The sequence below is a fragment of the Myotis yumanensis genome, unplaced genomic scaffold (genome assembly GCF_028538775.1).
Source record: "Myotis yumanensis isolate MYYU_CA2020_CCGP unplaced genomic scaffold, mMyoYum1.0.hap1 SCAF_20, whole genome shotgun sequence".
Lineage (NCBI taxonomy): Eukaryota > Metazoa > Chordata > Mammalia > Chiroptera > Vespertilionidae > Myotis > Myotis yumanensis.
The window spans coordinates 11,845,505-11,867,061 of NW_027223771.1; the positions used below are offsets into that span (position 1 = coordinate 11,845,505).

The window sequence follows — 21,557 nt, forward strand, 5'->3', positions numbered from 1 at the left end:
TGCAATCGATCCTGGGACCCTTCAGTCCGCAGGCCAACGCTCTATCCACTGAGAAAACTGGTTAGGGCCTGTAGTTCTTTTTCTTTGCCATATCTTTATCTGGTTTTGGAATTAGGATAATGCTGGCTTTGTAAAACGAGCTTGGAAGTGTTGTATACTCTTGGATTTGTTGGAATGGTGTGAGGCGTATAGTTGTTAGTTCTTTGAATGTTTGGTAAAACTGTTTCAGTAAGCCATCTGGACCAGACCTTTTATTTGCTGGGAGTTTTTGGTTTTAATTACTGCTTCAATTTCATTGGTAGTTATTGGTCTTTTCAGGTTTTCTGATTCTTCCTGAATGAGCTTTGAAAGGTTGTATTTTTCTAAGAATATGGGCATTTTGTCCAGGTTGTCCTGTTTGTTGGAATAATGTCCGTCATAGTATTTTCTTCCAGTCCCTTGTATTTCTGTGGGGTCAGTTTTTACGGCACCTCATTCTGTGTCTGTCAAGTCCACTTCCCAGTTCTAGCCATTCCCTGGGCATCTTTCCTGATTGTAAATTGTCTGCTCAGCTGCATGTAATTTGTTAATAACAAGCGGGTGCTCTCTGACTTAGTTGTATTTCCGGTTTGGCTCAGGATGAGATGCACAATACATCAGCCTATTCGGCCACCATTTATTTTATTTTATTTTTACCACTTTCTGATCCTTGCTGTTAAAACCAGCCAGAGTGACCTCCGTACAGCTCGCAAATGCACAGGGCAGGCTCCCACCTGGAGCCTGCCAACCCTTCCCAGACTTCCGCAGTGAAGACCCCCACTGACCAACGCTGGTTTCACCTCCCCGCATCGCTGCTATCACCTCTCACAGGTATCCTGGTCCATTGTGTACTGTCCTCCACTACACGCCAGTTCCCAAGGACAGGGGACTCTGTATTTGGGGAATCTGAAACAGTTGAGCTCAACAGTATCCAAAGCCACAGTCTTTTTTTTTTTTTTTTTTTTTAATATATTTTATTGATTTTCTACAGAGAGGAAGGGAGAGAGATAGAGAGTTAGAAACATCAATGAGAGAGGAACATCCATCAGCTGCCTCCTGCACATCTCCTACTGGGGATGTGCCCGCAACCCAGGTACATGCCCTTGACTGGAATCGAACCTGGGACCTTTCAGTCCACAAGCCGACGCTCTATCCACTGAGCCAAACCGGTTTCGGCCAAAGCCACAGTCTTTATATGTGTTCCTTATGCCCACCCATGGCTGCTGAGCCTCTATCCAGCCTGATTCAAGTTCTCATCCCTACAGCCTTCCCTCACCCCACCCGCTCAAGGAACCTGGACCATGAGCTGGCAGGAACATGTTCACAGGCACCCAAACTATCTACCCCCTCAACCGCACCCCCCAGCAGCACACTATTCCCCAGAATCCAGGAACTATGCCCTCATTTCAGGTCTTCCATGCATAGACAAAACTTAGGGGGCGGGGGCACACCAACCACAAATCATCCTCCAAATGTGGAATTATATTGAGACCAAACCTCTCCTTCTTTTAATGCTTGTATTACAGAATGTTCCCACCATAGAAAATAAACAAAACCATATCCTGGAGAATACACGCTACCTCCAGGACGGCTGGGTGAGGGGGTAGGGAAGAGGTGTGCTGTATTTTTAATAAAGTGCAAAATAATCCCTAAAATGAAGAAAAAGAGATGTAAACACCAGTCGGTCTCAGGGGTGTGAATGGGTTGGCGGGAGGCAGGATTTTCTAAAGGTGAACTGATTTCAGGGCCCATAGCATCAGGGGGCTTCTCCCAGATACAGAAGTAGGTTCATTTGCAGCAGGCCAGGTGCCTGGCGGGTGGGGAGGAGCAGGCTGGAGAGACCTCTGGATGGAGACAGAAGAGCCCTGGCCAGTGCATCTCAGGCACACACAGAACCCCAATCCCTCCCAGGGCCTTGCCTCTCTGCCAAACACTGGGAAGGGCACAGTGAGCCCACCTGCAGTGGGAACATCCTAGGAGAAGGCAGGAGTGAGCAAAGGTGGGTTATGCCGGCAGAGGCCCCATCTCAGGGCACCAGGGTGAATGTTTGGAGTTTTTGGTAATCCTCACCTGAGGATATTTTTTCATTGATTTTCAGACAGAGTGCCAGGGGAGGGGGAGAGGAAGGGAAAGACTGGGAAAGACATCAATGTGAGAGAGAAGGAAAAATTAGATGCCTCCTACAAAGCTCCATAGGGGCCAGGATCAAACCTGCAAATAAGAACCACAAAGTCACGCAGTCTTTATTTCAAGGCCGTGGGCAGCAATGCACTAAAAGCCAATATTGGTCAAAGAGTGATTTCCTGGCTCTATGCTGTCCCTCCTAAAGCACAGAAACGTTGGGATCCACACAATATCTGTAAATTATACAACGTAGACCACAATAGTGCATGAAAATCATCCCTGGGGGTGAATATAACCAAGAAAATTAAAGGTACTAAAGAAAAAATACCTTTACTAAAGATCACAAACCAGAAAACGGGACAAGGCGGTTTGCAGGTTGGTGAATCAGAATTTGAAACAATTCATCACAGCATAATGTGAGAACCACATGTCCCTGACAGAGGCCGCACTTCTTAGCTGAGGAAGGTCCCCTGTATGAACCCCGGGTCAGGTGCATTACCTCCTCGGAGATAAATGAAGATCCTGTCAGGAGCGGAGGGTTCCTAATGTTCTCAAGCACAAGTGACAACACAGAATACATTTCTCCTGAGCACGCAACAGTTGGGACTGATACACACTCTTCAGGTGAGCCAGGTGGTAGAGGGGAAATCTCTTCCGCCACACATCAATCGGGTAGAAGACCTGGGCATGTTACAAAGTGCAATGCACCTCGTTTAAGCTTCACCTGTACTGGAAACATGAGGAATCTAGAAGAGTGTATGTTCCATTAAAAGGGGTTTAAATTCAGGAAAATAGGTCACAAAGAGTCTCCTTCATTGTTGTTATTCTAAGTGAATAAAAGGAAACATTCCCTGCACATTTAACACTTCTCTCCAGTGTGAACTCTCAGATGTTTATTAAGGTAGGCTTTTCGGCTAAAAGACTTTCCACATTCAGTACACTCATGTGGCTTCTCTCCAGTGTGAACTCTGAGGTGTACAGTGAGGTGAGCCCTTGTACGAAAGGACATCCCACATTCTGTACACTCATATGACTTCTCTCCATTGTGAACTCTGAGGTGTTTAGTGAGGTGATCCCGTATATGAAAGGACATCCGACATTCTCTGCACTTATATGGCTTTTCTCCTGTGTGAACGCTGTTGTGTCGTCTGAGGTCAGACCTGTAATGGAAGGATTTCTCACAATGTCTGCACTTATATGGTTTCTGTCCAGTGTGAACTCTGAGGTGCACAGTGAGCTGAGCCTTTATACGAAAGGACATCCCACATTCTCTGCACTTATATGGCTTTATTCCAGTGTGAATGCTGTTGTGTTGTCTGAGGTTAGACCTGTAACGGAAGGATTTCCCACATTCTCTACACTCATATGGCTTCTCCCCACTGTGAACTCTGAGGTGTACACTGAGCTTAGCTCTTGTACGAAAGGACATCCCACATTCTCGACACTCATACGGCTTCTCTCCGGTGTGAACTCTGAGGTGACTAGTGATCTGAGACCTTCTACGAAAGGACATCCCACATTCACTGCACTCATATGGCTTTTCTCCTGTGTGAACGCTGTTGTGTTGTCTGAGGTTAGACTTGGAGCTGAAGGATTGTCCACAATGTCTGCACTCATATGGTTTCTCTCCAGTGTGAACTCTGAGGTGTACCTTGAGGTGGGGCTTCTGACGAAAGGATATCCCACATTCACTGCACTTATATGGCTTTTCTCCTGTGTGAACTCTGTTGTGTTGTTTGAGGTTAGAGTTGTAACTGAAAGACTTCCCACAATGTTTGCACACGTATGTCTTCTCTCCAGTGTGAACTCTCTGGTGTCTAACGAGTGAAGGTCTTTTTCTGAAGAACTTCCCACATTCATTACACTGATACTGCTTTTCTCCAGTGTGAACTCCCTTGTCTCGAATGACGTTCAAGGTTTGTATAAACACTTTCCTACATTTGTTACACTCATAAATCAGTTCTCCAGAACACACACCCTCACACTGAACAACTTTCAGGTTGTGGCTGGCAGCGTTTCCACATTCATCCCACCGGTGATGACTTTTTCCACTGAGAAATTCCTGTGAAATCTCACTGCCACAGTGTAGCTCCTCAGTGTTGAGAGTGGCCTGGTGCTGGGGAAGCTCTGAGTTGGACTGCAAGTCTTCCCCAACCTCCCTGCTGGTTGAAGGCACCGAAGGGAAAGAGAAGCTGCACCTGCTCACAAAAGAGGCCCCGTCCATAGCTTCTTTCCAGGGCCCCTCTCCACATTCATTCTTTTGTTGCTGGTGAGGGTTTACACTGAAACAGAATTTTCCAACACATGCGTCGCTGCTGAAGGCTTTCTGCTCAAAGTATGCTGCATGTGACCCAGTCGGGTGCAAAGTATGTTGTAACAGAGAGAAACACCGCTTACAGAGATGGTTCTTATGAGTGACTGGAGCTGTCTTAGAAGTCCTGACCTGTGACTTGCCTTGTATACATACTTGCTGATCAGAAGAGGCCTCCTCATCTTCCATTTTATGCCAACAACCTGAAAAGTGAGAAATGGTGAGGAAATGAATGCTGAATGTGGTGGCAGGGGGAAGTCCCATTGCAAAAGTGTGTTACACATCACACGTTGGTTCCATGCAATTGTCTGAAAATAAGAGATGTGCAGGAAGGATTAATAAGAGGCTCTTGTGACTTTCTGCGCTAATGAAGATCACAAAACATGGAGGCCTCACCAGAAATATGACACAAACATGGCAAGCACCACATGGATGAGAATATGGATCTCCAGCCCATCCTTCAACTAACAGCATTCTGCACGTATTGTTTACCGGGGATGGGGGGTGGGGGAGACCTGTGGAAGAAGTTGTTGAGGTCTTACTCCAAGTAAAATTCAATAAAGGAGTAGCTGGTTTCAAGGACTAATTAGCACTTCTATGCACATATCACATGTACAAGTCAACGTTGCAGATTACTGCAGAGGCACCAATGCAGATGAACAGTTGATGAGGAAGTGAGTAGTCTGCACTGGGCCAGAGCTAAACAGCTTGCTATAGTATTCAGGGAAGAGAATATTACATACATTTGAATGGGGGCCTTACCAAAACAGCCCATGGTTTATGTACGTAAAGACCATAATGTGGCACAAGAACGCGTACCAAGAGAAAGAGGGCAGAAGGTGAAGTCATGCATGTGGACACTGTCAGCCTTCCATGAAGAGAAAGTGCAAGCTGGGACCCATTAAACTCACTGCTAGGCTCTTGACTCCCTGACACTTCCTGTACTTTTTGAGGTTACGGGTGTTAGGGATGTTCCTGGAGTCCTTTACTCAGGGCTCCCCATCCAGCTCATCCCTGGCAGCCACAGCACATTTGACAGGACAGTGAGGGCCATTAGCAGAGGCCATGTTCTGGCTGTGGGAGAGAGAAAGCTACGCCTGAGGTGTAAAGAAAGAGAGGACATCACCTCAGGACACTGGGAGAATGTGAAGGTCTTACCTACAGATGATACAAGGGCAAACACTTCCAGCATCACATCATAGTACAGAAGTCTCTGAGCATCATCCAGGATCACCCACTCCTCTTCAGAGAAGGCAATGGCCACGTCCTCAAAGTTCACATCCTGTCATAATGGGGACAGTATAGCCCATGATCAGATTCACTCCTAAGATTATAAGTCTGTCATATTCCCCACCCATCTGCTCTTTGCACGCTTCATATCCGAGAAAATACCAGGCCTTCATCCCATGAAAGCCACTGTCTTCTTATTTTCCTGCTGACATTTTTCTTCCCACAACAATGAAGGCAGTTCAGCAGACAGAAGATACCTGAGCTCTGGACCTCCCATGTAGGCCACACTGTCTCTTATCCATAGAGTGGGTGTCAAAATATAGGTTAGTGAGGGATGTAGGCCATAAAGACAGTGTAATTTGATATTCTTCTTATCAGGATTTAGCATTGTAGTCCCTCCGATGGTTCCTCTAAGACACCAAAAACATGGCATCGCACTCATCCGCTTGACCCCAATCCCAAGGTGCTGAGGCCATCACTTTTCACAATCTGCTGCTCATAGTTCTTTGAACAACACTTCTCTCACACAGCTTCTTTCCCAGATGCACAATTGCAAAGGTTGTGCAAATTTGTCGTGGTGTGGATATATTATTTCCTAATCACGTCTTTTCCAAAAATATAGGTCCCTAACTCCATAATCTATTTCTCTCTTACCCTTCACCCTTACCGATGCCAGTGGAGATTTATAAGCCTGGGTAACACTGATGAATGCTATCTCATTCCCATCAACCAGTGTGTCACTCCCAACAACAAAAAGCAGGTGGTTAGTTAAATGGCACCTAAGCTCTTAACCTAGAATGTAGCACCCACACACCCCTCTTTACAGGCAATTACCCTAAAATAACCTTACTGTTCCATCCAGGCACCACCAGAAATGGACTCTTCCTTCATTCACCCTTATGTCAATGTCATGGTGCTGTGGCCATGAATTCACATTCCCTCTCCAAGTGCACATCACTCCATCTACCACACCTCTTTCAAACCTGCACTTCCACAGCTCGTGCCCCCATACTCATCTCCCGGACTTTACTTATTACTCAGCATGTGTGGTCCAGAGGACGGTTGCCAAACTGAATCAGGATCAAGTACTGCCCAGTTTCTGATAGTCCACACTCATAGTGGCAGCCTTGAGTGGTGCTATGGAGGCCTCTCTCCATGACGGTTTTTTTTCCCTTCAACCCCAAGTGTTAAGAACAATCAGATCTCAGATATCCATAGCCCATCTCCTGTTATGCTGCACTTGATGTCCCTTCACTAGTCACAGCCAACATCCCTCACTTAACCTTCACTCAAGTCCCAGCCCCGATGGCCCTCTGCACCATGCCCAGTGAGTCTCACTCAAGCCTCTAAGCCAGTGATGGGGAACCTATGACACACATGTCTGAGGTGACACATGAACTCATTTTTTTGGTTTATTATTCCTTGCTAAATGGCATTTAAATCTATAAAATAAATATCAAAAATAAAATCTTTGTTTTACTATGGTTGCAAACATCAAAAAATTTCTATATGTGACACGGCAACCAGAGTTAAGTTAGGGTTTTTCCAAATGCTGACACGCCGAGCTCAAAAGGTTCGCCATCACTGCTCTAAGCTAATCCACAAAACGAACTTCAACTCCCCACAGCCAGGCCACACTGAGGGTAACAACAACATCCTGGTGAGAGTTTAGAAAACGTGTATGTACCAACCCTAGACTCTTGTCATTTGAATTACTCTTCGGCCTCCAATTAATCTCAGGTCCACTCATCTTTTGAAGGTATTTGCCACTGCAAAATGATTATTTCTCCACCACACTCTACATGACAACTTCTGTCCTTATGACAACCACCTCCCACAAACAGTGGCCACAGCATGAAAGCCAGTCCTGGTGCAGAATGTGAGGCTATTGCTAGGCCAGCAAGCATTCTACCCTCTGGCCTCGCCCATACTGTGCAGCGGGTGCTTTGGCGCCAGGGAGCCTCCCGCCAGCTGGATGCTAAAGGAGTCGTGGCTATCCACACATCTGATAAGGACTCCTAACAAGATATTGTCACTGTAACCCTTAAATATCTGGATCATTACAGTTACCTCTAAATTTCACAGGGTATATAAAGAAATCTTCACCCCGTCCGAGGAGCAGCAGCCACGCGCAGCCAGCCCCCATCAAAGGAGTAGCAGCTACGTGAGCAGTCCACCCCTGTCCAAGGAGCAACAGCCACATAAGTAGCCCGCCACCGTCTGAGGAGCAGTAGCATGCGCAGCCTGCCCCCATCCGAGAAGCAGCAGCCTCTTGAGCAGCCCACCCCAGTCTGAGGAGCAGCAGCTATGCGAGCAGCCCTCCCCCACCCGCCAGAGGAGCCACCACTGCAGCACACACTATAGGACCCACTGCCAACTGAGAAGCAGCTGCTGCCGTGACGGCCCAATGGGTAACTGCAGCCCGAGGAGCCACTGCCACCCAAGGAACAGGCCCTGCAAGAATTTATATCTAGATCTGTCGGTGAGATCAAAAACAGGTACACAAAGAAACCCCCAAAGGAAAGAAAAGGAGGCATCACCAGATAAGCAGCTAAGTAGAACAGAGGCATGCAATATGTCAGAAAAAGAATTCAGAATAAGCGTCATACAGTTCATAACAGGATGGATGAAAAAAATCAATAACTTATGTAAGAATCAAGAAGAAATAAAGAATGACATAGCTGCAATAAAAACATCATGTAATGTTTCAGCAGTAGAGTAGGAGAAGTGGAGGACCGAATTAGCGAATTAGAAGACAGGGAAGCAGAACACAACCAAAGTGAACTGAAATTGGAAAAAAAAAATTAAAAGACAGGAGGAGAGCCTAAGTGAGCTATGGGACAACATGAACCGATCAACATACAAATAACAGGGGTGCCAGAACAACAGGAAGAGGAACAATGGTTAGAAAACCCATTTGAAGAAATAATGACAGAAAACTTCCCTGGCCCTGACCAGTTTGGCTCAGTGGCTAGAGCTTCCGCCTGTGGACTGAAGAGTCCCAGATTCTATTCCGGTGAAGGACATGTACCTTGTTTGCAGGTATTTCTCCAGTGGGGGGTGCACAGGAGGCATCTGATCGATTTTTCTAACTCTCTATCCCTCTCCCTTCCTGTCTGTAAAAAATCAATGAAATATATTTAGAAAAAAAAGAAAACTTCCCTGATGTGGAAAAGAAAAAAGTCATGCAAGCACAGAGAGTCCCAAACAAGAAGAACCCGAAAAGACCCACACCAAGACACATCATAATTACCATGGCAAATGTTCAGGACAAAGAGAGAATCATAAAGGATGCAAGAGAGAAACAGAAAGTTACGTACAAGAGCTCTAAACCATTAGATTATCAAATGACTTCCCAACAGAAACACATCAGGCCAGAAAAGAATGGAAGGAAATTTACAAAGTGATACAAAGAAAGGGACTAAGTCCAAGAATACTCTCTCCAGCAAGGCTATCATTGAAAATTGAAGGGGAAATAAGGATCTTCACATACAAAAAAAAGCTAAGGGAATTTATCACTACCAAGCCAGCAATGCAAGAAATGCTAAAGGGAATGGTGTAAAAAGAAGAAATAACAAGGGAAGAAAGAACACAGACACAAAAAATAAAACTGGCTACAAATAACTATCAGTAACTTTAAACATCAACGAACTAAATGCTCCAATCAAAACACATCGAGCAGCTGAATGGATAAAAAGAACATGACCTATATATATGCTGTCTACATGAGACACACCTCAGAACAAGGGATTCACACAGACTGAAAGTGAAGGGATGGAAAAATATCTTTCAGGAAAATAGAAATGAAAAAAAAACCAGGGTAGCAATATTTACATCTGACAAAATAGACCTCAAAATAAGGGCCATAACAAGAGATAAAGATGGCCACTTCATAATATTAATGGGAACGATATAACAAGAGGAGACAACCCTGATAAAAATATATGCACCCAATGCAGGAGCACCAAATACATTAAAAAAACCTCCTGGAAGATATCAAAGGAGAGATCGACAACAATACAATCATAGTAGGGGACTTTAATACACCACTGACATCACTGGATCAATGCTCTAGACAAAAAAATCAGCAAAGAAACAGCAATCCTAAATGACTCACTAGATCAGATGGACTTAATTGACATCTTCAGAACATTTCACCCCAATGCCATGGAATTTAAGTTCTTCTAAGTACACATGGGACATTTTAAACAATAGACCACATATTGGGTCACAAGCAAAGTTTCCTCAAATTGAAGATTGAAATCATATCAAGCATCTTCTCAGACCACAATGGCATAACATCCTATCTAATAAAAGAGAAACATGGTAATTAGCCATAACTTCGCTGCCTTTCCCATTGGCTAATCAGGGTGATATGCAAATTAACTGCCAACCAAGATGGCGGCCGGCAGCCAGGTAAATGACGCGAACAGGAGGCTTGCTTGCTTCAGTGACGGCGGAAGCCGAGCTTCCCCGCCTGCTGCGGCTGGGCTCTGAGCTGCTCTCTAAGAAACACTGCTACAAATATAGAAGCTAAACAAAACCCGAGATACCTGCTTTCAGCCAGCCGGGATCTCAGAGCTGGAGTCGCAATAAAGTTTCAAATACAGAAGGTAAACAAAGCCCAGAAACCTGCTTTCAGCAGCCGAGGTCTCACAGCTAAAGCCGGCTCTCAGCTAGAGTGAAAGCCATAGAAGGTAAATAAATCCCAGAATAAAAAAAAAAAAAAAAGGAAAAAAAGAGAGGGTGGGATCTTCAGTCACCCGCCAGCCTGAAAACGGCCCTCAGCCCCTCACCCAGACTGGCCAGGCACCCCAGTGGGGACCCCCACACTAAAGGGGGTGTGACCAGCTGCAAACAGCCATCATCCCCTCACCCCGGCTGGCCAGGCACCCCAGTGGGGACCCCCACCCTGAAGGGGGTGTGACCAGCTGCACACAGCCATCATCCCCTCATCCAGGCTGGCCAGGCACCCAAGCGGAACCCCCACCCTGATCCAGGACACCCTTCAGTGCAAACCAGCAGGCCCCCACCCGAGCACCCGGCCTCTATCCTATATAGTAAAAGGGTAATATGCCTCCCAGCACCGGGATCAGTGGATCCACGAGGCCTCCCAGCACCGGGATCAGCAGAGCAGCGAGGCCTCCTAGCAGTGGGATCAGTGGAGCCACAAGGCCTCTTGGCTCATGGAGCAGCGTGACAGGGGGCAGTGCCCAAACCCCCTGATCGCCCTGCGGCTCTGTGTGTGACAGGGGGCGGCGCCACAACCTCCCTATCTGCCCTGCTCTGTTTGTGACAGGGGAAGGCGCCCCAACCCCCTGATCGGCCCTGCTCTGTGCCTGATAAGGGGAAGCTCCCCAACCCTCTGATGGGCCCTTCACTGTGTGTGACAGGGTGTGGCACCCCAACCCCCATGGGCCCTGATCTGTGTGTGACGCGGTGGAGCCACAACCTCCCCATCGGCCCTGCCCTGAGTGTGACAGGGGGGAGTGCCCCAACCCCCTGATTGGCCCTGCTCTGTGGGTTAGAGGGGGCGGCGCCCAAACCTCCCCACCGACCCTGCCTTGAGTGTTAAAGGGGGCGGCGCCCCAACCCCCGAATCGGCATTACCCTGAGCGTGACTGAGGGTGGCATCGCAACCTCCTGATCGGCCCTGCTCTGTGCGTGATAAGGGGTAGCTCCCAACCCCCTGATCGGCCCTGCTCTGTGCGTGACAGGGGGGAGCTCCCAATCCCCTAATTGGCCCTGCTCTGTCCGTGACGGGGGCAGCGACCCAACCCCCAGATCCGCCCTGCTCTGTGCGTGACAGGGGGTGGTGCCGCAACCTCCCCATCGACCCTGCCTTGAGTGTGACAGGGGGCGGCACCCCAACCCCCCAATCGGCCCTACCCTGAGCGTGACTGAGGGTGGCATCACAATCTCCTGATCTGCCCTGCTCTGTGCATGACAGGGGGCGGTGCCCCAACTCCCCAATCGGCCCTGCTCTGAGCCCGACCAGGAGCTGCGGGGCAGGCACCTAGGGATTGGGCCTGCCCTCTGCCACCCAGGAGTGGGCCTAAGCCTGCAGGTCGTTATCTCCTGAGGGGTCCTAGACTGAGAGAGGGCACAAGTGGGGCTGAGGGACATCCCCCTCCCCAGTGCACAAATTTTTGTGCACCGGGCCTCTAGTTAGAAATAAACTACAATAAAAACAATCCAAAAAATTCAAACACTTGGAAGCTGAATAGCATGCTATTAAACAATGATTGGGTTACCAAAGACATCAAAGAAGAAATTAAAAACATCACGGAAACTAATGATAATAAAAACACAACAATCCAAAATCTATGAGAAACAATGAAAGTAGTCCTGAGAGGGAAGTTTATAGCTCTACAGGCTACCTCAAAAAACAAGAAAAATGGTAGTAAATCATCTACTCTACCACTTAAAGAATTAGAAGAAGAGCAACAAGAACAGCCCAGAGTGAGAAGACGGAAGGACATAATAAAGATCAGAGCAAAAATCAATGACATGGAAACCAAAAAAAAACAATTCAAAAGATCATTGAAACCGAGAGCTGGTTCTTTAAAAGGATAAACAAGATTGAGGAACCTCTAGAGAGACTCAACAAGAAGCAAAGAGAGAGGACCCAAATAAACAAAATCAGAAATGAAAAGAGGCAAAATTACATCAGACCCCACAGAAATACAAAGGATTGCTAAAAAATACTATGAACAACTCTATTCCAACAAACTAGACAACCTAGAGGAAATGGACATATTCCTAGAAAAATACAACATTCCAATACTCAATCAGGAAGAATCTAAAAATCACAATAGGCCAATAACTATAAAAGAAATTGAAGCAGTCATCAAAAAGCTTCCAGCAAACAAAAGCTCGGGGCCAGACGGCTTCACTGGGGAGATTTACCAAACATTCAATGAAGAACTAAAACCTATGTTCCTCATACTATTCCAAAAAAGTCAAGAGGAAGGAACACTTTCAAGCTCATTCTATGAAGCCAGCATCACCCTAATACCAAAACCAGATAAAGACAACACAATGAAAAGAACTACAGGCCAATATCCTTCATGAACAGATGCCAACATCCTCAATAAAATTCTAGCAAATTGGATCCAGCAGTACATCAGAAAGATCATACACCATGACCAAGTAGGATTTATCCTGGGGATGCAAAGATGGTACAACAACCGCAAATCAATAAACGTGATACATCACATTAAAAAACCGAGACATAAAAATCACATAGTCATATCAATTAATGCAGGAAAAGCATTTGACAAAATCTAACACCCCTTCTTGATAAAAACTCTCAGCAAGGTGGGAATAAAAGATCACATCTCAACATAATAAAAGCCACATATAACAAAACCACAGCCAACTTCATACTCAATGGGCAAAAACTAAAACTATTTTCCCTAAGAACAGGAACCAGACAAGGATGCCCACTCTCACCACTCCTACTCAACTGGAAGTACTAGCCATTGCAATCACACAAGAAGAAGGAATAAAAGGCATACAAATTGGAAAAGAAGACGTAAAACTGTCCATATTTGTAAATGACATGATACTGTACAGAGAAAATCCTAAAGACTCCATCAAAAAATTATTAGACTTAATAAATGAATTTGGCAAGGTAGCAGGATACAAAATTAACACCAAGAAATGTATGGAATTTCTATACACCAATAGTGAACTTACAGAAAAAGAGACTAAAAAAGCAATCCCGTTGACCATCGCACCAAAAATAATTAAGATACCTAGGAATAAACTTAACTAAGGAGGTAAAAGACCTATACATGGAAATCTATAGGGAACTGAAAAAAGAGATAGAAGAAGACATAACCAGACGGAAGAACAGACTCTGCTCATGGATTGTTAGAATCAACATCATTAAAATGTCCATACTACCCAAAGCAATCTATACATTCAATGGGTATTTTCCCATTAAATACCAACGGCATACTTCACAGATCTAGAACAAACATTCAAAAAATTCATCTGGAATAAAAAAAAACTCCGAATAGCTGCAGTGATCCTGAGAAAGAAGATCAAAGTAGGTGGGATCTCAATACCAGATATCAAGCTGTATTACAAAGCCACTGTTCTCAAAACAGCCTGGTCCTGGCTCAAGAACAGACATATAGATCAATGAAATAGAATAGAGAAGCCAGAAATCAACCCAAACCACTATGCTCAATTAATGTTTGACAAAGGAGGCAAGAACATACAATGGAGTCAAGACAGTGTCTTCAATAAATGGTGTTGGGAAAATTGGACAGATACATGCAAAAAAAATGAAACTAGACCACCAACTTACACCATACACAAAAATAAACTCAAAATGGATAAAGGACTTAAACATTAAACAGGAAAACATAAAAATACTAGAGCAGTGATGGCGAACCTATAACACGCGTGTCAGAGGTGACACGCGAACTCATTTTTTTGGTTGATTTTTCTTTGTTAAATGGCATTTAAATATATAAAATAAATATCAAAAATATAAGTCTTTGTTTTACTATGGTTGCAAATATCAAAAAATTTCTATATGTGACAGGGCACCAGAGATAAGTTAGGGTTTTTCAAAATGCTGACACGCTGAGTTCAAAAGGTTCGCCATCACTTTACTAGAGGAATCCACAGGCAGCAAAATCTCAGACAAATGCTGAAGCAATGTCTTCACTGATACAGCTCCTAGGGCATTGGAAACTAAAGAGAAAATAAACAAATGGGACTACATCAAAATAAAAAGCTTCTGCACAGCCGAAGCCGGTTTGGCTCAGTGGATAGAGCGCCGGCCTGCGGACTGAAAGGTCCCAGGTTTGATTCCGGTCGGGGCATGTACCTGGGTTGCGGGCACATCCCCAGTGGGAGATGTGCAGGAGGCAGCTGATCGATGTTTCTTTCTCATCAACGTTTCTAGTTCTCTCTCCCCATTCCTCTCTGTGAAAAATCAATAAAATATATTTTTTAAAAAAGCGTGTCTGCACAGCAAAAGAAACCATCAACAAAACAACAAGAAAGCCCACTGCATGGGAGAACATATTGCCAATGTTATCTCTGATAAGGGTTTAATCTCCAACATCAACAGGGAACTCATACAACTTAACAAAAGGAAGATAAACAACCCAACCAAAAAATGGGCAATGGACTTAATAGATACTTTTCAAAAGAAGACAGAAGGAAGGCCAAGAGACATATGAAAACATGCTCAAAGTCACTAATCATACAAGAGATGCAAATCAAAACAACAATGTGGTACCATCTCACACCTGTCAGAATGGCTATCATCAATAAATCAACAAACAACAAGTGCTGGCGAGGATTCGGAGAAAAAGGAACCCTCATGCACTGCTGGTGGGAATGCAGACTGGTGCAGCCACTGTGGAGAACGGTATGGAGTCTCCCCAAAAAACTATAATGGAACTCCCATTTGACCCAGTGATCCCACTTCTAGGAATATATCCCAAGAAGCTAGAAACACCAATCAGAAAGGATATATGGCCGAAACCGGTTTCGCTCAGTGGATAGAGCGTCGGCCTGCGGACTGAAAGGTCCCAGGTTCGATTCCGGTCAAGGGCATGTACCTGGGTTGCGGGCACATACCCAGTGGGAGATGTGCGGGAGGCGGCTGATCGATGTTTCTGACTCTCTATCTCTCTCCATTCCTCTCTGTAAAAAATCAATAAAATATCTTTAAAAAAAAAAAAAAAAAAAAAAAAAAGAAAGGATATATGCACCCCTCTGTTCATAGCAGCACAATTCACCATAGCTAAAATTTGGAAACAGCCTAAGTGCCCCTCAGCGGATGAGTGGATCAGAAAACTGTGGTACATCTACACAATGGAATACTACACTGTGGTAAAAGAGAAGGAATTCTTACCATTTGCAACAGCATGGATGGAACTGGAGAGCATTGTGCTAAAGTGAAATAAGCCAGTCGGAGAAAGATAAATAGCACATGATCTCACTCATTCATGTAATATAATGACCAACATAAACTGAGGAACAAAAACAGACCTATGCCGACGCAATATCTTCACCGATACAGCTCCTAGGGCAATGGAAACTAAAAAGAAAATATACAAATGGGACGACATCAAAATAAAAAGTTTAGATCCAGAGACAGGGAAGCATCGATCAGACCATCAGACCTCAGGGGCAAAGTAGGGGAGGGTGGGGTTAAGGGGGAGAGATCAACCAAAGGACTTGTATGCATGCATATAAGCTTAAGCAATGGACTCAGACAATAGCGGGGTGAAGGCATGAGTGGGAGGGTGGGGGGTAAATGGGGGGATAAGGACACATATGTAATAACTTCATCAATAAAGGAATTTTTTAAAAAAGTAAAAGAAAGCCAGTCCTCAGGTTCACGCTGTCACTCCTGAGCTATTACTACCATGACCAATTGACCATGATTCCCTGTATTAAAGTGATCTACAGTCCTGGCTGATGTGTCTCAGTGGGTTGAGCATAGACCCACGCACTGGTGAGGTCACATGCCTCGGTCGTGGGCTGGATCCACAGTAGGGGTTGTGCAGGTGGCAACCAATCCTTGCTTCTTGCTCATCCCTGTTTCTCTCTCTCCCTCTCCCTTCCTTTCTACATCTAATATCAATAAAAATATAGTTGTACTTTAAAAAATATGACTGCAGGTTCCTGATTCAGCTCACTCCTCACTCCAAGCCTTTGCACATTCTGGACCCTGTGTCTGGAGGACCTCGCACTCATTACACTGGTTGCCACAAACCAGGTCCACGTCATGAAGCCCTAGTCCTGGCCTTTGGAGTCAGGGCTTCCGCCGGGGCGGGCAAACTTTTTGACTCAAAGGCCACAATGGGTTCTTAAACTGGACCGGAGGCCGGGACAAAAGCATGGATGGAGTGTGTGCGTGAACTAATATAAATTCAAAGTAAACATCATTACATAAAAGGGTACGGTCTCTCTTTTTTTTTTTTTTTAGTTTTATTCATTTCAAACCGGCCGGATCCGGCCCGCGGGCCGTAGTTTGCCCACGGCTGCAAGTTTACATCCACAACAGGCCCGGGGTCCCGAGTCCTCCCTGCGCAGTCGCACCATCACGTCCTCACAAGGCGGCCCTGCGGCCTTTCCCCCTCTTCCCCCCTCAGCCATGTGTCACCCACGAGGGACTCACCATTCTGAGCGCTGGGACCTGGGCGGCGGGACCTGAGAGGCCGGTCCCCAAGGCTGGAGGGGGAAATGGGGTCCGGCTGCGGGGACGCTGTGAGCAGAGAGGAGTCCGGGAGGCACGGGGACGCCAATCTCGGGCTGTTGGGCTCAAAGAGCCTCAGACACACCCCGCACAGCAGACACGCTGCTCCCAGGCCGCCTCCTCCTCACGACCAGCGCCCTGAAGCCTGGTAGTCTGAGAAAAAAGAACTAAAAGTTTAAAATGGCCGCCGCGAGGAGGAAGGCGGAAGTCCCGCCCTAACCGGATGCGCAGACACGGAAATGCCCTTGAGCACCGCCCACAAGGGTGCAGTTCCTTCTGGGTAATGTAGTTTTCTCGACCTCTCAGGGCAGGGCTAGCATCCCAGCCAATGGCTCAGGTGAATGAAGGTGACAAGGCCGAAACCGGTGTGGCTCAGTGGATAGAGCGTCGGCCTGCGGACTGAAGGGTCGAGGGTTCGATTCTGGTCAAGGGCATGTGTCTTGGTTGCGGTCACATTCCCTGTGGGAGATGTGCAGGACTCAGCTGATCTGTGTTTCTCTCTCATCGATTTTTCTAACTCTCTGTCTCTCTCCCTTCCTCTCTGTATAAAATCAATAAAATATGTTTTTTTAAAAAGGTGATGTGGCCCAGTAAGAGATGCCTGGGGAGGGAGTAGAGGGGCCCAGAGGCCTGGCTAACTGCAGCAGACTGACAGATCTCCGAGGAAAAGAGGGTGAGGAGGACTGGAAGAGATCCACCAAGAATATATACACAGGGGGGAAATTGGAGACATTCGTAATAGTATCAACAGGAAAAAAAATACACGTGTTGTGCCCAGATTTCAAGATTCCCAAGAAACCACATCAGGGAGCCAATTCGATGTAAAAACATAAGAATCTGTATTCAAGCTAGCTAGCTTGGGCCCCCCATCCATATCAAGGCAAAACCAAATGGCTGAGCGCCCCAACCCCGCCCGAAGACCGGTTATATAGGGGGGGGTTGGAGAAAGGGGAGGAGAAAGAACTGTGCTCTGCCGCCTGGGTGTGGCTAGCAGAGTAGGATGTGGCCCCCTACCCTGGGGCAACCTAGCCCTCGCCCTTTCATTCCCCCCTTTGTCTTGGAACTTCCGGCTCAATCATGAGACGGACTGATTCCACCGTTGCTAGAGGCCCGTACTGGGCATATTTTAACAAATGGTCTGGTGGAGGGGAAAGAAACCATTTTAGCTTTAACAATTTCTATTGAAATAGGATTTTTCTTCTTAAAATTCCTCCATGGCTATCAAAAAGCTAAATCAAGATTAATTTATTTACTGTCCTGATGTTTGCATAAACACAACAAGAATGGTGATTGACTACCTTTGCTGGAATCTCATGGTTGAATCTTAATGTGCCCCGTAGGGCCAGGAAGCCATGCCATCCAGCTGCCATCAGGCCCGCCTGCAGTATCTGCTGAGTTAGGTGAATTCTTCACCTGTATTCCACCTGAGCCCACGCTCCAGGCTTTAAGGCCCATTTCAGTAGCTCTCCTACCCATTGCGGTCCAGAGTGTGTGGGGGTTTTGCAGGAACGTAGAGGCATTCCTACTGCTCCTCTTCTTACCAACCGCCAGTGATGGTAGGGCATTGGCCTGACACTCCAGCGCCAGCCATCTTCAGAGCTTCCAAGCAGGATACCAGGCTTTCTTCGTGGCATTCTTACTGGCTTCAAGTCTTTAGAGCTCAGACAGGGCTCTTTAAAACATGATACTCCAGTCAAAGTTTTCCGTTAATAAAATCACTATTAGGAACCGGTCTTATTGAATTTATGCAAAGAAATGTATTGCCATGTTAGCATTGCCAACTTTTGGAGGAATTACATAAGAAGAAAGACATAATGATCTACTTTAAGATTTGCTGACTTTTCTTGCTAATTCCTTTTAATTGTTGGCATTAAATTTTCTTTCTATGCGTAACTATGCCTTAGACTTTCTATTCTAAACAGGCTGTTTTTCAGACTACCCCTGACATGGGCATGGTTATAAAGGCCTGCAAGCAGTATACAGGCTGCCAACTGTTAGCTGTCTCTCAACAGAGATCAAAACCTGATGGGCACTGTTCCCTGCCCAGGTGGGCACCTGCCCTCTTGGCAGCTAGGCACCTTTTACTTTTTGGGGTTCACCCCACATAGTATCCTTCCAGGACAGTTAACATACATTCAAACCTGCAAGAGAATTAAAGGTCAATATAACACATCAATACAATGAAACATAATATAGGCATCATGGCCGCTTTAGGCAGCCACATCTTCTGCTACTAAATATGTGATACTAAAGTCTATTTTTTGACCTTCCTATGAATTGTCCTTGTCTCTTTGGAGCCATGTCCATGAAGATGCAGGCATTATCTAAGTCTATTCAATGTTACTAGCATCGGGCAGGTCGAGCATGCCATAGCAGGTTGCGTTGATCTCGATCGATGCTCCATTTGGTAATGAAGTCTTTCCGGATCATGGATGGGTCCGCTGATCGGACGTGGGTGTGATGGACCCAGGTCGCACGTGCAGGGCTGCCAGGGCCTCGTCTATGGCAGACAGTTAGTCAGGCAGCAGGTCCAGGAGACAGGTGGCCAGAAACACACCTCCGACAAAGCAGCTTACCAGGCTCAGGACTTTCTGGCAGAAGGCTGAGGCTTCCGGGCTGGCTCCCGGTCGGCGCAGCACACAGATGGGCACCAGACTGCAGATGAGCATGAGCACCAGCAGGAGCACCAGGGCCTTTAATTTCACTTCCAGGCCCACAGGCAGTGGGGGAGCCGAGGCTACTGCCTCTGGGCGACACACCAGGAGCTCTGGTTCTCCCCAGGGCCCCATGGTGGCCGGCTGCTCCAGTGACTCTCAGACCTCGCGAGGGTTTTACTCCATGGCCCTCACCAGGTTCAGCAACCAGGCCTCTTTCAAGGGAGTGCGCTAGGACCAAACCTTTTATCAGCTTCATTCCCGCTTATCTTTATAGATTTTAAGGCCCATTAAGTCTTTGCCTCGGGGAACTGAGCCCCATCCTTAAATGTTATTAGAAAAGCCACAAAATACCTTTTAAATTACCCCAGAATTCTAAAATTTTAACCCAGCACAGAATATCACATAGAAAATCAAAGTTCCCAGTAAACAACAGAGATGCTTATAAACATCAAATAAACATTTACACTTACACCTTTTTAGTGAACAAGTATTTTTACAGCCTTGGGCTCTTGAGCAGATAACAGGAACACCACCCGAGTCCCCTGATTGGGGGCCTGACAGGAACAGATGTGAGGGTCTTCCCTTTCCCACATCTCAGGACAGGATTCTTGACCTATGTCTTATTTAGATAGAAATGGTATTTATCACAAACAAACAAACAAATCCAAAACCAAGAAAATCAAGGCCAGAAGTACCCTCTGATGTTTTAGGGGTACCAAGGAAGGAGAAGTTAGGCAGTGTCCAGTCCTTCTCACAATCCACCAGTGACCAGTCCCAGCTCACTGGTTTATCATTTATTTATATTAAAGCCATGCCTTCCAGTTAGAACTCTTGGTCTTAATTTTTAGGTTTTATGTAAGAGACATAGAAATTTTCAAAATGCAATGTTTAAAGATAAAGTCTATCTGTAATAAAGCGAAAATAAGCCCTAAGCTCCAGTTAGCATTGTTAGGCATGCCCATGAAATTAGCGGTACCCAGGAAATAAACGCTTGGGAGCCATTTTTGCCATTTTTTTTCCCATTTCATCTGATATCCAAAATATACCAGGTTACATAGCCAACCGGCTTCCTATTCCGACCAGCACCCTCTTGTGTTGCTCCTTGGCTGCCTCAGGCCAGGTCACTTGGTGCAGCCTCAGAATGGAAAACGCATCGACATCCAGGACTAATGTCAGCATTTTATCAGAATTTACCTTTTCTACCTGAAATAATTGTACTTTAGAAATTGGATTACTGCTATCAGTTCCTTTTAAAGACTTGGTTATAACCTTTAATTGTCTTTAGTTTAAGGAAAGCAGGGTTTTCTAGATTTAAGAGATTAGTTTAAAAATAAATCCGCGAAGCAAGCACGCTTGCAGCCTTAGAAAACTTTGCCTTAAAGCTCCACCCCCGACTAAATCAGAGGGCGGGGCCTTTGCTGTTTCAAGATGGCGGCCCCCAGGGGCACGGCAATCCATGTGGCCAACATGGCGGCAGCCAAGTTATGCAGCTTCTAAACTGTTCTCTGATAGCAATACTAGTAGAAAGCTGATTTCAAAGGAGTCACCTCTTGGCCGCTTGAATGTTGGTTGGCAAGAGGTGTAGCCATTGAAATGCAAATTAACATTTCTAAAGATGACTGCAGGCGGAATTGGACCACCTGCATGCTAGGGAAAGGGCGTGTCTGCCCTGCTCTCCACCAAAAAAAGGTGTAACTTCAGACTTAAAAAAGATTTTAAACTTTTAGCTGGTAAGTTAAACATTCAGTTCTTTAGATTTTTCATCAGGTAAACTAGAGCAAACCATTTCTTTATCTCCAATGGGCTCTGGAAAACCACATTCGAGTCCCGTAAACAGACTCTGGCCCCTCTGGTCTTTTTTTTTTTTTTTTTCCCTTCTTTCAGATGTAAATTGATTACATTCCCCAGGACCATCCCTTCAAGACCAAAATAGTCCTGGGCCTCTACTCTGCATACAGCAAAAGTCCGGCCCAGCCCAAAA

At 45.8% G+C, this 21,557-nt stretch overlaps 1 protein-coding gene across 1 annotated transcript; it reads right to left on the minus strand.

Annotated features, from left to right (window-relative positions):
- Window positions 1-1,009: 1,009 nt before the first annotated feature.
- Window positions 1,010-19,708, minus strand: LOC138998560 (zinc finger protein 211-like). The gene is made up of 3 exons (XM_070400711.1): window positions 19,571-19,708; window positions 5,612-5,735; window positions 1,010-4,656 (listed from the first exon to the last, which is right to left on the minus strand). Exons 1-3 carry the CDS (start codon window positions 19,706-19,708, stop codon window positions 3,002-3,004), a joined length of 1,917 nt encoding a protein of 638 aa, XP_070256812.1. The 3' UTR covers window positions 1,010-3,001.
- Window positions 19,709-21,557: the final 1,849 nt, after the last annotated feature.

Excerpts from the sequence above, each read along its gene's own strand:
- LOC138998560 (XM_070400711.1), bottom strand. The coding sequence starts at position 19,708 with ATGGGGCCCTGGGGAGAACCAGAGCTCCTGGTGTGTCGCCCAGAGGCA. Across the intron at positions 5,736-19,570 it reads TCATGCTCATCTGCAGTCTG|GATGTGAACTTTGAGGACGT; the intron begins GTGCCCATCTGT and ends CCATTATGACAG. Across the intron at positions 4,657-5,611 it reads TGCCCTTGTATCATCTGTAG|GTTGTTGGCATAAAATGGAA; the intron begins GTAAGACCTTCA and ends CTCACTTTTCAG.